The following is a 13,133-nucleotide window of genomic DNA, read 5'->3' as shown; positions in this document are numbered from 1 at the left end:
ACTTACCAGTTTGATCGGGAAAAATGATAAAATTGTAGTAATGTTGGCACTCAAGCTGTGAATAGTGGTCAATTTTACATATTTTATAAAATAGAAATGAAAGAATAAAAATAAAAAATAATAAAATTCAAGAGGCATAATGTACATATAATTTATTTACTATTTATAATCATACAGCTGTATGGGGGGATTTACGTGCACTAATTATTTGTTAAAAGCTTAATGGTTCATAGATCTGGGTTGAATGGTATGGACATGTTGTTGCTTGACGTTGGAGCCAGCATTCTTAGAGACATCGGGTTGACGAGAGGCAGTATGAGCTTGCATATCTTGAGCTTGTCTTTCTTGAAGAGCACGTTGACGCATACGTTCTTCTTCTTCTTCCTCTCTCTCCTCATCGCTGTCACGGTTTTCTTCGTTATTAGACATGGTAGCTTCCTTCTTGTCACCGGTAAGACTAGTACGACGAGCAGATTGCTTGACTCTCATGCCACCAACCATTTGTGCGGGAGCGTGGTCTAAGTTAGGGGGGGCAGTGGCGTTGTTTGACATTTTAGTGTTTAATAAGTTTATAATGAAGATTAGAAAAAACGAGGACGAAAGACTCCCTTTATATACAAAATCCTAGAGCTGCATAAACGGATGAGGTCACAAAATTAGCAGGAATAATGGGGTGCACAACCGTATCATCATGACATAACTAATTTTTTTTTCGGAGTTGCATGAAAAAGAATGGCAGGAATGAAAAAAGAGAGCTTCTGTAGCTTAACACTGGACCAATGAAAAAGAACATATTCCGCCATCTTCATGGGATATCTTCTACAGCAGCCATTTAAGTGTTAAATTAAATTATACGTGAGATTTTTTTTTGCAGTTCTGTGCGTTGTACCACAATGAGGCTGAAAACTCCTGTTTGTTGTTGCTTTTTAGAGAGAGAGAAAAATGGGCAGGTTTCACTTACGTTTTGTCACTTTGGTTTTTTTACAATAAAGTTAGTGTAGCACCATGATGATCTCTATGACATAATTGTGCAGAGAACTACACTACTGATGAATTTGTGTCAAACTTAAAAAATAAAATGATGCAAAGATGTCACTGGCAATTAACAAAAGTAACGGGAGGCCTTTTTAAATAAAGAAATGCATGGTATCACATGGCGTTGTTTGGTACAGGAAACATAATATTTACTAGCAACAAAACTGCTTAGCATCTATTATCCAACGTACACCAGAGTCCGATAATCCAGTTGAAGAATATGTTGTCAAACACTTAAAGTCGTAAGTTTTACTTTTTAACAGTCAAATTATAAACTCATTTTTTTTTTTTTTTTTAAAAAAAAAAATAACCTGGGCAAAACCCCGTTTAAAAGTTTTATCATTCTGACCACATAATGCTTGATCCTGATAATAAACAACGTCTAAAAGTTTTAACTTGATAGTTTAATTTAATAATGTAGGATGAGTTGAAAACTTTTTTGACTGTTATATTTCCCTATTCAAAACCACCAGCTCGTTTTGAAAGCACCATTTGAAGGCGTCAATATAAATCAAGATATTCATTTCCAGTACCAATGCTGGTAATCTTATATTCGATCAGTGGATAGATTTATACGTAATTTTAGCAAACAAAATTAAGCAGGGTTGATAAGGTCATCATTTCCTAGTAGCTTTAAAATTACGAATCACAAAGAACGGTTTTGAATGATGAACAAGTTTTTAAGAATACCAACGGCAGGATTACCAAAGTTTTTACAACGCAGCCAGCCAAGTAACTTATTTTCACGTGCTTTCTCAGGCAGATTTGGGATGACAAAAGGTCCTGGGAGATTTAACTCCAGTCAACTGAAAGCACCCCTCCGGAAAAGAAAATAAGCTTCTTCTTTCTCACACCTTAAATTTACAATTAATGTCCAAAGATCTTTCTAATAAAAACACCCAACTTCAAGATGATGACTCCGATTTCGATGATTTATTAGATGGTAAGAAACAAATTAACATAAACTTCAAAAAGGTTAACCTCATCTTTTATAAAAGATGTTCTTGACGACATGGTCGCCCCTGAACCCAAAGCTCAGCAAGTTCAGGCCAAGAAAGAAACACAATCTACAGCACCAATCTACGACGACGATCCAGCAGTACCATCCTTAACCGACATGCTGGATAGCGATGACTTTGCTAAGCAATTAGCAGCAAATATGGAGCAGTTGATGGGACAAATGGGTGGCGCTGATATCGGAAAACCTGATGATATGAATAAAGCCTTTGAACAAGTGTGGGCCTCCTTTGATGGCAATACTGCTGCTAATACAAGCGTACCCACTGCAGCCCCTTCCACGCGCGAAGTTCCCAAGGTACCACAGTCCTTCCAAGATACAATTGGTCAGACTATGAATAAACTCAAGGATAGTTCAAAGGAAATCAAGGTAGGTGAAAATGGGTAAAATGTTTCTGACTTGTTAAACAAAAATATATTCTTTTAGACTTCTATCAACGAGGAATCAGAAGACGCATTTATGGCTGAATTAATGAAACAAATGGAGTCTTTGGCCGACAATGGTGAATTTGAAGGAGTTTTAGAAGGAATGATGAGTCAATTAATGTCAAAGGAGTTACTCTATGAGCCTATGAAAGATTTATCCCAAAAATACCCTGCTTGGTTAAAGGAGCACAAAGACACTGCAGATAAAGCAGATTATGAGAAATACACACAACAACATGCCATTTGCCAACAAATTGTTGCAAAATACGAAGCACCTGATTTTGATGAGAAGAATGAGGTCCAGGGTAAGAAGATTATGGACTTGATGACAAAGATGCAAGATTTAGGTCAACCTCCTGCTGAGCTTTTAGATGAAATGGCCCCTGGTATGAATTTCGGTAATCCCGAGGGTATGCCCGATATGAAGGATATGGAGAACTGTAATATTATGTAAAACAAATAAAGACCTCAAGAATAGTCATATATATTTATTGTTATACAAGCTACAACTGGATCAGGGCCAATTGTAATTAGTCATTATATCGTGGGTAATATCGAGTGTTTGAGTTGGTATTTATTTGAAAAAATGAGTGATACATAAATATGGTAAGGGTTGGAATATGATTATGACTGGTGAAGCTTAAACTGTTCTGAGTTATTCTCTGGAAATATCACGACCCAATGCAGTCTTTTTTAACCAATCTGTAATAACCAAAGCCCGGTTACGGGTAGAAAAGAGACTTGAAATATATGCAGATCTCCAGAAAGCGAACGTAGCAACACCGCCTGAAGCAAGGTTACCACCCGGACCGAAAGGCAAATCAGCAACAGCCTTGTCAGAACCAATATAGCTATAAAATTATTAGTATTAATTATATTTTCACTTTGTTACACTTACCAAAGGGAGCCTTGATGTGAATACTGGAAAGGCCTGATATCTTTAATCTTTCGTAATTTACGTTCTTTTTTAACTTTTTCTTCATCAGAAGCATCTTCAAGCTCAAGCTCAAGTGCATCGCGGTTGGCCAATTGCTTAAAAAGACGAGCAAGATATTTACCTTGCTGAGCAGCAACTTGAGCAGTTGGGGCATATCTCGTAGCAGTGGCATCACCTAACGCATATATGTCTTGAGAACCATCAAGGCGCAACCATTCATCTACGGCAAGACCACGACGGACTAGTTGTGTTTCAGGGAACTTTTGCATTAAATCGCGAATTAAGGGTCGAGCTGTATTACCCGTTGCCCAGACTAAGAGACCATAAGGAATATTATCCACAGTACCATCAGGGCGCTTGACTTCAATATCTTTTTCACGAACCTCTCTGACCATTGTTTGTGTATGAATAGAAATGTTTTGTTCCTTAAAAGTAGATTCGGTATAGTCGATCAATTTTTTGGAAAAAGCAGGTAGCACGTTCGGAAGAGCTTCAATTAAAGTAATCTTCACCTTCCCAGCCAACTCGGGATACCACGCAGTTAAATCATCTACGAGAAAATCATGAAGCTCGGCAGCATATTCTATACCCGTAGGACCGCCACCCACCACAACCATGTGTAATAGACGATCGATTTCTTCTGGGGTTTGGTTAGGAAATGCAGCAGTCTCAATACAATCCATTAATTTTGTTCTAATCTTTTGAGCATCCCAAACCTCCTTTAGAAAACAACCATATTCTTCTACACCCTTTACACCGAATGTTGCACTCATAGCACCAATTCCAACAACTAAGTAATCGTAGGACAATGTACTTGTGGCATGATTCCCTTTGACATCAGAATTATCTAAAAATGACCATAAGTCTCCTATCCAGTTGTTTATCAAATATTTGTATCACCTGCAATGGTAATAAGCTTTTTTTCAGGATCAATCTGTGTGCACTCGGCTTCAATAACATTAACTGTTCTAGACTTGTGACGAGCAATGAAACGTGTTGGTTCAATCACTGATCGGATATCAATAGTACCGACTGTAGTTTCAGGAAGTAAGGGAGTAAAAAGAAAGTAATTACGAGGGGAAACAACAACCTGTCACATGTAGAAAGATGTTAAATAATAAAGACTACATATATATTTAGTAAATAGATTACCACATTGTAATCATCAGTGTCGATATCCTTCAAAAACGAAGTGCTTGCCCAACCACTACCTAAAATTACAATTGTCTTTTTTTCCGGATCCATTTCATTTTGCACGTGTGGATGACGCTGAACATACATTTCTATTATAATTTTATTTAGCAAGAATCCCATGACCTATTACACAAAATCAAACTACCATAGCATCCATAAGCAATACCAGCTACGAGACCCAATTTAGCACTATTTTTCAATATCGACCATTTTGTTAATTTCTTTACAGCAACAGTGGTCGTGGAAGGTTCTGACACGTAACAACGTCTTTGGGGAACCCGAGATTGTCTGTAAGATAATCTCGTACTATTACGAACAATAGCACCTTTACCAATGAAAATGCTGCTTAATTTACCCCGCACTTTACTTTGTTTCAACTAATTTACAATTACCTCCTAAAGTTTTTGAGAGAGACTGCATCTGGCTTATAGAAAAGAGATATTTTTGGTGTTTTTTTGTAAACTAAGTAAAACAGGAAGAAAGAAAAAACGAAACAGATACTTTATGTAGCAGATAATTTATCATACAGCAATCTTGAAATAACTTCTGATTTCAGGTGGGTTGTTGAATACACTCGTGTTAGCACTTTTAGCGTATTCCGATTGGGTGAGCATTCTATTTTCTATACCCCGTATCTATTTTTTTTTTAATTTGGTATTAAGCTGACTGATAAAGAAGGCACAATCATTGACAAGTAACACCAAAATAAAAATAATTCTTTTTTAAGAGTAAGTTTATTTAAGGTTATGTAGAAGGTCACAAAAAAAAGAGCTTTGTGATTAATATGATAATAAGGTTAGGTTATAATGCTAAAATGAAATAATAATGAAGTGTGTTGTATAATGAAGTTTTTTTTTACAATATCTTTCTTTTTTCCGGTTCAAGAGAATTGTCATATTCAACACATTTTTCATTGGAGGTCTCAGTCTTAGAATAGTTGCGACCAAGATCAATAGAGTCTTTAAGGACACCAACACGCATACTAGAAAGCAAGTTTCGAGCACCATTGGAATGGTTATAGATACCACCATTAAAAGATTTTGTCATATCTTTACCGATACCGGCAAAAAGATATTTCGCTCCGCCAGGATGATCGAAGTTTTCAACATCGTACATAATTCCGTCCATAAGAATCCATTTCTTGTCCTTTGTATTTACCATTGACTTGAATTCTTCCATAGTATAGACTGGTAAATCGAAAATAGGAACACCGAATTTGAGGTTTCTTTTAAGTTCATCGACCCTTTTCTCCATCATTTGAGCTTGTCCCTTTTGAATTTCGTTGGCAGAGAAGGTTTTCAAGTTGTAAGTTTGACCTATAAGACTCAATCCCTTGATAAGCCATTTAGTAGGGTCGTATTGGTGCCAGAGAATAGCATTGCGGTAATCTTGAGGGAATTCATGATGGAAGTTATGGTAACCTTCTCCACAGGTAACGATTGCGGTGATCCAAGAATCTTTAGGAGTATGGTAATCGTCAAAAGAAGTTTCTCCAATATAATGTGCGAGACTGTTTACACAAAAGGTAGCATGATGGATGCACACAAGACGACAAAGACCGGAGTAAACAAAACCACCCTTCCAATCTCCCCAGAAAATACCGGCAACCAGCATTGGAAAAATAAAGGTCATAAAGACAGCAAAATAAATATAGTGCTTATGTTGGAAACGAACAAGAGGATCTTTCTTTAAGTCGGCAGTATCTGCATATCCGATTCTGTTACTCGGCCTGTTAATCAGCATCCATCCAATATGTGAGAAAAAAAATCCACGGGTAGCTGCGTAAGGATCTTTATCAGAATCAGTCCAGCGATGATGGGCACGATGACCACGAGACCACCAATGAATAGAACCTTGGAAAGCACCTGAACCAGCCAAAGCAAGACCAACACGAGTAATACTCGTAGCATCATAGGATTTGTGTGCCCAGTAACGGTGATAACCTGCAGTAATACCCAAACCAGTTATCAAATAATATATAAGGGACCAATAGAGTGTTTTAGTTTGTAACTCGGTTTGCGAAGCCAAGTAGGCACCCAAGATAGGCGTAGAGAACAACAGGATACTTTGGAACCAGTTTACGTGACTGACAAAATTTTGAAGGGTAGTCGGTTCATCAAACAGTGGAGGCATAGCAGGGTTGGCTAAAGGAAGCTGACGATCCTCTGTTGGCGTGTAAGCGTAAGGAGGGTACTTATCCACCTTTACGGGAGATGTCATTGTAGTAGTTGTAGACATTTAAAGGGATGTCTATTAGAGTGCAAGTAAAGTAAGTTCAAAAAGTATAATTCGATATTTATGGCCGCCTATTTAAAGGTTTTTTTTTTGCATTTCCAAACGAGAAAGTCTTGGACAAAGCACTTCGTGATTTCAAATTTGTTGGGCCTGGGGGAGGACGATTTGGGGGAAAGCAGCCAATGAAATTCTTTTATTTTTTTAAAGGGGATTTTAAAAAAACTACTCACTTTCATCCAACTTGATTACGAGCAGACTGAAAAGGACTATCCAAGTACGTTACTTGAAGCCAGATTGATATACAATTCTTCATCAATAATGACATACACAAATCGAAGGAGTGGGATCTCATTAGAGTGTTATCATTGAACATTTATTTATTTTCCCCTTTTTTTGGATCAAAAATGGGTTTAATTTTAAGAAGTGTGGTGTGATTTTTTAGTAGATTTTTTCATGCGTGGTAAGGTTTCATCCGCAATGACAATTCAAGTAATAGTCCTTCTATACTTGGGGGTATTTGTACTTACTCCAGACTTTTTTGCGCAACTGTACCTGTTACTACGCCGTACAATTTATAACATGTGCGGTTCTCGAAGGGCCTTTAAGACTTTTTTGTAAACCATCGAGTTTACAATGCGGCATGAGACCTTTAACATTTATAGAAAAAATTAACAGAATTTAGATGTGTTGGAATAAAGTAGTATCCATGGCATGATGAATTGAGCTTCAAACATTTGTCAAGTTTCAAACAAGTTTTTAGAGGTATAGAGCCGGGGGATAAAACCAAAAATCAGAGAAATTGTATATGTTTTCTTGTGTAGAAGTGTAAAGTTACTAGCTATGTCAAAAGTTAGGATCCGTGCTCTAGTTTTTAGGTTTACATAAAAAATGGGCTTGTAAAATTTAGATTTGACCCCAATATTTTATATTTTATAAAGTGGGCCGATATTAATTTCTTGTCAAAAAAAATCAAGGTCCGTGATTTGGTTTAACGCAAATGGACATGTAGATCATTTGTACACTATTCTTTTCTTATTAAAAACTAGATTTTTGTAGTCCATCATATGCCGATTTAATTGAGGCCGTATTTGTACCATGATTGAATAGTAGACTTAGATTTAACAAGCTGGAGAAAGAACAAAGCCATTACATAAATTCTTGTTATAAAATTTAGAGAACTCTGAATACAGGGCTATTTCGATCAGTGCATTGGTTTTCCCAATTTATGCATGAAAATATAAACATCTTAAATCACAAAGATAATTATTTTTATCATTATGTCCATGCTGTCCTTAGCACTCTTCCCAAACTAAGTAAGGAAGCAGTACTTTAGAGGTGACTTCTTCACGTTAAATCTTTATTACGACTTTTAAAAATAATTTCGCATATAATTTATATTAGCTATCATGGAAATCTTTACCAGTTACAGTCCTCTTGACATAACCAGCTCTTATCACCCAATCACCAAACGGTTCACTATCGCTTCTTTCTAATGCATATCTTTTTATCATTGGCCTCATAACATTCAAAATATCTTTTTCCTTCAAATTTTCCAAATAGAGCTTATTAAGTCGTTCGCCTTTAGGGCTACCACCTAAGTACATGTTGTAAGTTTCGGGAGCCTTTCCGACAAAAGCCAATTCGGCCAAGTAGGGACGAGAACATCCGTTAGGACAACCAGTCATACGAATCACTATCGAGTCATCACGGATACCAGACTCTTCCATGATTTCCTCCAGTAAAGTGATTAACCTAGGCAAATATCGCTCTGATTCAGCCATTGCCAAACCACAAGTAGGAAGAGCAACACATGCTGAAGATGTTTTTCGAATGCCGGTAAAAGAGAGATTATCGAGTTTATATTTTGTTAAATGCGCTTTAGTTCTTTCCAAATCCGTCTCCGAAATATTGCATACAACTAAATGCTGATTAGATGTCAACCTGAATTCACCTTTATGAAATTTAGCCAACTCCCGCAGTCCAGTCTTGCATAGAAAATCCGGAGTATCTTTTACACGGCCGTTTTCTATGAACATACCAAAATTCCAAGTGCCTCCCGACCCTTTTGTCCAACCATAACGATCAATATTATCATCAAAAGAAAAAGGTTTCGCCTCTTCAAGTCTTACACCACTATGTTCTTCAATAAGTTTCTTGATGCAGTCTATACCAAGATTATCAACTGTGTACTTGAATCGTGCATGCTTACGATTGACACGATCACCATGATCACGCTGTATGAGGACGACAGCTTTGGTGACTTCAATGACCGCTTTAGCGGATATATACCCAATCAATGAGGCAGACCGAGGATACGTTTTCTTGTTGCCGTGGGTCATTCCCATACCTCCACCAACCAAAACATTGTAACCGATGACTTGGTTGGAATTAGGGTCTACAATAGCAACATAACCAAGATCATGGGCATATACATCAACATCATTATTAGGGGGTACAGCAATAACAATTTTAAACTTGCGAGGTAAATACGAGGGCCCATAAATTGGTTCAAAGTCTTGAACTGCATGACCAGCAACCATACTATTGTCAAGCCAAATTTCATGATATGCACTTGTCTTCGGGGCCAATAGATCAACAAGCTCCAAAACTAAAGACTGAACTTGCTCACGAACTTCAGGAATTTCGGTAACAGACGTGCACATAATGTTTCTATTTACATCGCCACAAGCAGCAAGTGTAGATAGTAAAGATTTGTTGATAGCACGGATAGACGACCGTAAATTTTTCTTGAGTACACCATGTAGCTGGTAGGCTTGACGTGTTGTTATTTTCAATGTTTTGTTGCCAAATCGATCTGCAAGACGATCTAATGCAAGCCATTGTTTTGGGGTCGATACACCGCCTGGTGTACGAACCCGAATTAAGAAACTGTAAGCCTTTTCAAGGCCTAAAGACTTTCGTTCTTCACGTAAATCACGATCATCTTGAACATAAGCACCATGAAATTTTAGTAGCTTTTGACTTATTTCGGAGACTGTGCCAGTAGTATTATCAACCATATCTTGAGATATATTGCCACGAAGGAAATTAGAGTCGATCTTCATTTGATCATCAGTATAAACAGGTTCTTCATCAATGCCAGTATCTTTTATACCAAGTGATTTCCAGAGCTCCGGTAGCCATAATGCCAAACCAGTTTGATAACCATCAGTATCTTGGTCGTCAGCTAAGCCAGTATGTATTAATCTTGAGGCGCCCAACACCTCAAACTTTGCATCCAATAGTTTTGCCGGCCGGTTATAAAATTGAGCATCCTCTTGACGAGGCCAATAATGACTATCGCCTAAGCCGAAAATACCAATATTGACCTGGGATAAATTAATATCTCCAACGATCAATTTGTTTAAGCTTTTCCAAAATTCACGAGCATTGTACGGCATTTCTCCTTGGCCAGCCGTCGAACAAATTATAACAAGATTGGTTTCATTGGCAAGTTCTGTTATATCACTGTAATCATCCATCGCCATAAGCTTCACCGGAAGACCTCTCCACTTGGCTCTAGTAGCTATTTTTTTAGCAATACTTTCACCATTACCATTATCTGATCCGAAAAGCACTGTAAGGGGAGTACCAGCGCTGGATCCTAGCCCAGACAACAGGCGGGTATAATCTTCACGGGCCTTACGTTTTATTTCAGCATGTCGTTTACCGAAATCCTATGTAGTTTTTAGCATCTCTTTTTATAAACTAATATATTTACACTTACACTTTCCAAAGAGCTGACAAGAATGTTCGATATATCAGGTTGATTTGAAACCAGCTGTGTCAAATGATTCTCACGAGACAAAAAGGATTCAAGATCTTTTTTGATACGAGAAGAGTCTAAAGTAAACATTTCTTCTAAATCGGGATTCCAGCGGTAAAGTGGCCAAGTCCCATTATCGACACTTATTTTAGTTTCCTTGAGCGTGGCAAGGGTATTAGGTTCAGTCGTTAGTTGAGGCAAAAATGCAAGGACAATTGACGGCCCTTTAAAGCTGTCAGCTTCCATCATAGCTTGTAGAACACCAGTATATGAGTAGTATACAGCTACAGAGGCAACATAAACAGTACCGAAATTCATAGCATAAAGACCGATATCCTTTTTTCTTTGTTCGCGTTCAACCTGGTTTGCGTAAGGGGTAGTATCCACAATCAAGATATTTATATTTTCACCGCTGGTCATGACATGGTGAAGTCCTGATTGACCCAGGTCATAAGCCCAATTATCTGAACCGATTAGCCAGTTAGAGGTATCGTATAGGTAACCAATTTTGTCTGAGATAGAAGGTAAAGTTTTTAAAACACACACAGCCTTATCAGCAGCTTCATTGATTATTTTCGACGAAGGTTGAGGCGAGATTACTGACAGTAACCATTGTGAAAGAATTCGCTGTTCATTGCCGGAAATTGATGAATTCCGGATCAGTTCAATAACAATATCCACCAGTCGACGACGTTCTTGCATATGATTGATAAAGCGACCATACCCAAATTCAGGCGCGGAGGCATTACAACTACTGGGAGACCAGATAGAAGCAGCCTGATAAGCGTTATATATTTTTAGTCGGGATCCAAAGATTTGATCGAGCATTTTTAAATATGGAGTTTCGACAGGTAAGTTTTCTTTTGATTTTTCTATTGTTGCTATTGATGCATTGGGAGTTGCTGGGATATCATGACCGCATAAATCTGGCAAAGAATTCCATATAGATTTATCTAAAATTTCTTGGAAAGAAATTGCCTTCTTGAAGGTGACTTGTATATCATTAATATAACCAATATTGCATTGTTTGCCGTAGGCAACTTTTTTGATAGCAGAAGGCAGAGAGGATTTTAAGTCAGAGGCTATAATAAGACATCCACCATGTTTTAGAGAAGTGACAGCATCAAGAATATGCTGACTGTGTTGGGAGGGGAGAACATCTATGATTACCGCATCAGCAAACTTGATCAAAAATGGCGACAGTATGCTGGAATTAGCAGCTAACCGGACGTGTGTAATTGGGGCTTCATCTAAAGTATAAGCTTGAGAATTTTCCTTTGTGTTTTTGGCAAATGATATAGCAAGAGAGGGAGTCCCAATAAATATGATTTGTTTAGACAAAGACACTGGTACGACATCGATATACATCGTAGGTAAATCAGCGACCGTAAATTGCCGATTTAAGCTATTTGAGACTAAGCCATTGTAGACAGCATGGACCATTTCTTGAGAAAAATCCTGGTCGTTGACACCATACTGTCCACTGAAAATATCGACATGGTTCTTTTCGACGGTTTGAAGAGTGGATGCAATGTCTAGAAAAAGGGGATTCCAAGTTGAATCATTGGTGGGTTCAAGGACCGCGATACGTTGAACAGTATCAGGTAAAACTTTTAGGAAGTGTTTGCTATACCAAGGTCGGTATAAACGAACTTTGATAATGCCCATCTTGTGCGGGTATTTATTAGTAGATTTCAACGTTTCTTCAACAACGGTAGCACCAGCACCCATAGCTACGATAACAACATCAGCTTCAGCATCACCAGTGTATTCGAAAGGATAGTATGACCTTGCAGTAATACGACCAAATTGATCCATAACATCTTTGACGGTATTATATAATTGCATATTATCATTTGAATTCTCTTGTTTGTAATTGTATTTTAGATAAGCGGTCTGTGGCAAAGGTACTGGCCTACTATTCCAATACTGCTTAATAAGATCCTCAGGTACCAATGAAAGTAGCGTTTTGTTATCAAGCAATTGAATTGAATTTAATTCATTTGATATGCGCTTGCTGTCAAAAAAATGCAAAAATGGCGTCTGGGTCAATAGTGAGACTAAGTGGGCTATCAGAGATAAGTCGTGAGCCTCTTGCACAGTGGAAGAACATAGGAGAGCTAAACCACTTTCTCTAACTGCCATGACTTGTGTAAAATCAGCAAATGAAGATTGTTCCACGTTCTCAGCTGGAACATGAACAACAACGCTTGAGTTTTCAGACGCCAGCTTGTAAAATTGTGGTATTGCGTATAATAACGAGCGAGTGGAAAGCATTGCACTTGTAAGCTGATTTCTCGAAATGGCCTGAATAACATGAGACAAGGGATCTTGCAAAGGATCTAGTTGACTGGTCGTTGTTGGCTGGTCATAAATGTTCGTCTGTATGAATGTTGGGCTATGTGCGGATGAATACACAAACACGCGTTCGTTGAGTAATTGTGCAATAGCGATGGAAGCATCCCTTCCATTAACAAAATTTGACATGTCAAAAAAAAAAAAAAAACTGGAAAAAGGAATGAT

General features: G+C 37.8%; 5 protein-coding genes across 5 annotated transcripts; 1 reads left to right on the top strand and 4 right to left on the bottom strand.

Moving 5' to 3' along the window:
- Positions 1–126: 126 nt before the first annotated feature.
- EV154DRAFT_492469 (uncharacterized protein) lies at positions 127–572 on the bottom strand. Its single transcript, XM_051599676.1, has one exon. It carries the CDS (start codon positions 550–552, stop codon positions 220–222), a length of 333 nt encoding a protein of 110 aa, XP_051462906.1. The 5' UTR covers positions 553–572; the 3' UTR covers positions 127–219.
- A 1,290-nt stretch (positions 573–1,862) lies between these two features.
- On the top strand, positions 1,863–2,979 carry EV154DRAFT_492467 (Pex19 protein family-domain-containing protein). The gene is made up of 3 exons (XM_051599675.1): positions 1,863–1,978; positions 2,034–2,422; positions 2,480–2,979. Exons 1-3 carry the CDS (start codon positions 1,906–1,908, stop codon positions 2,930–2,932), a joined length of 915 nt encoding a protein of 304 aa, XP_051462905.1. The 5' UTR covers positions 1,863–1,905; the 3' UTR covers positions 2,933–2,979.
- EV154DRAFT_456265 (uncharacterized protein) lies at positions 2,980–5,092 on the bottom strand. The gene is made up of 6 exons (XM_051597372.1): positions 5,002–5,092; positions 4,755–4,934; positions 4,568–4,698; positions 4,316–4,505; positions 3,377–4,262; positions 2,980–3,329 (listed from the first exon to the last, which is right to left on the bottom strand). Exons 1-6 carry the CDS (start codon positions 5,027–5,029, stop codon positions 3,134–3,136), a joined length of 1,611 nt encoding a protein of 536 aa, XP_051462904.1. The 5' UTR covers positions 5,030–5,092; the 3' UTR covers positions 2,980–3,133.
- Positions 5,093–5,324: 232 nt separating this feature from the next.
- EV154DRAFT_492464 (delta-9 desaturase) lies at positions 5,325–7,076 on the bottom strand. Its single transcript, XM_051599674.1, has one exon. The coding sequence runs from the start codon at positions 6,845–6,847 to the stop codon at positions 5,465–5,467; it is 1,383 nt and encodes a 460-aa protein (XP_051462903.1). The 5' UTR covers positions 6,848–7,076; the 3' UTR covers positions 5,325–5,464.
- Positions 7,077–8,115: 1,039 nt separating this feature from the next.
- EV154DRAFT_598430 (uncharacterized protein) lies at positions 8,116–13,104 on the bottom strand. Its single transcript, XM_051607046.1, has 2 exons — positions 10,572–13,104; positions 8,116–10,521 (listed from the first exon to the last, which is right to left on the bottom strand). The coding sequence occupies exons 1-2, from the start codon at positions 13,095–13,097 to the stop codon at positions 8,242–8,244; spliced, it is 4,806 nt and encodes a 1,601-aa protein (XP_051462902.1). The 5' UTR covers positions 13,098–13,104; the 3' UTR covers positions 8,116–8,241.
- Positions 13,105–13,133: the final 29 nt, after the last annotated feature.

This window comes from Mucor mucedo, assembly GCF_025094135.1.
Source record: "Mucor mucedo strain NRRL 3635 chromosome Unknown EV154scaffold_5, whole genome shotgun sequence".
NCBI classification, from domain to species: Eukaryota; Fungi; Mucoromycota; class Mucoromycetes; order Mucorales; family Mucoraceae; genus Mucor; species Mucor mucedo.
The sequence above is the reverse complement of the archived record's forward strand: the minus strand, read 5'-3'. Positions and strand labels throughout refer to the sequence as shown.

What these genes read in the sequence shown, in the direction of transcription:
- EV154DRAFT_492469 (XM_051599676.1), bottom strand. Translation starts at nt 552, where the DNA reads ATGTCAAACAACGCCACTGCCCCCCCTAACTTAGACCACGCTCCCGCA.
- EV154DRAFT_492467 (XM_051599675.1), top strand. Translation starts at nt 1,906, where the DNA reads ATGTCCAAAGATCTTTCTAATAAAAACACCCAACTTCAAGATGATGAC. An exon ending in TTTCGATGATTTATTAGATG is followed by an intron (nt 1,979 to 2,033) that starts GTAAGAAACAAA and finishes CTTTTATAAAAG; the next exon opens with ATGTTCTTGACGACATGGTC. An exon ending in ATAGTTCAAAGGAAATCAAG is followed by an intron (nt 2,423 to 2,479) that starts GTAGGTGAAAAT and finishes ATATTCTTTTAG; the next exon opens with ACTTCTATCAACGAGGAATC.
- EV154DRAFT_456265 (XM_051597372.1), bottom strand. Translation starts at nt 5,029, where the DNA reads ATGCAGTCTCTCTCAAAAACTTTAGGAG. An exon ending in ACACTGATGATTACAATGTG is followed by an intron (nt 4,506 to 4,567) that starts GTAATCTATTTA and finishes TACATGTGACAG; the next exon opens with GTTGTTGTTTCCCCTCGTAA. An exon ending in AAAGCTTATTACCATTGCAG is followed by an intron (nt 4,263 to 4,315) that starts GTGATACAAATA and finishes GGTCATTTTTAG; the next exon opens with ATAATTCTGATGTCAAAGGG.
- EV154DRAFT_492464 (XM_051599674.1), bottom strand. Translation starts at nt 6,847, where the DNA reads ATGTCTACAACTACTACAATGACATCTCCCGTAAAGGTGGATAAGTAC.
- EV154DRAFT_598430 (XM_051607046.1), bottom strand. Translation starts at nt 13,097, where the DNA reads ATGTCAAATTTTGTTAATGGAAGGGATGCTTCCATCGCTATTGCACAA. An exon ending in TTGTCAGCTCTTTGGAAAGT is followed by an intron (nt 10,522 to 10,571) that starts GTAAGTGTAAAT and finishes AAAACTACATAG; the next exon opens with GATTTCGGTAAACGACATGC.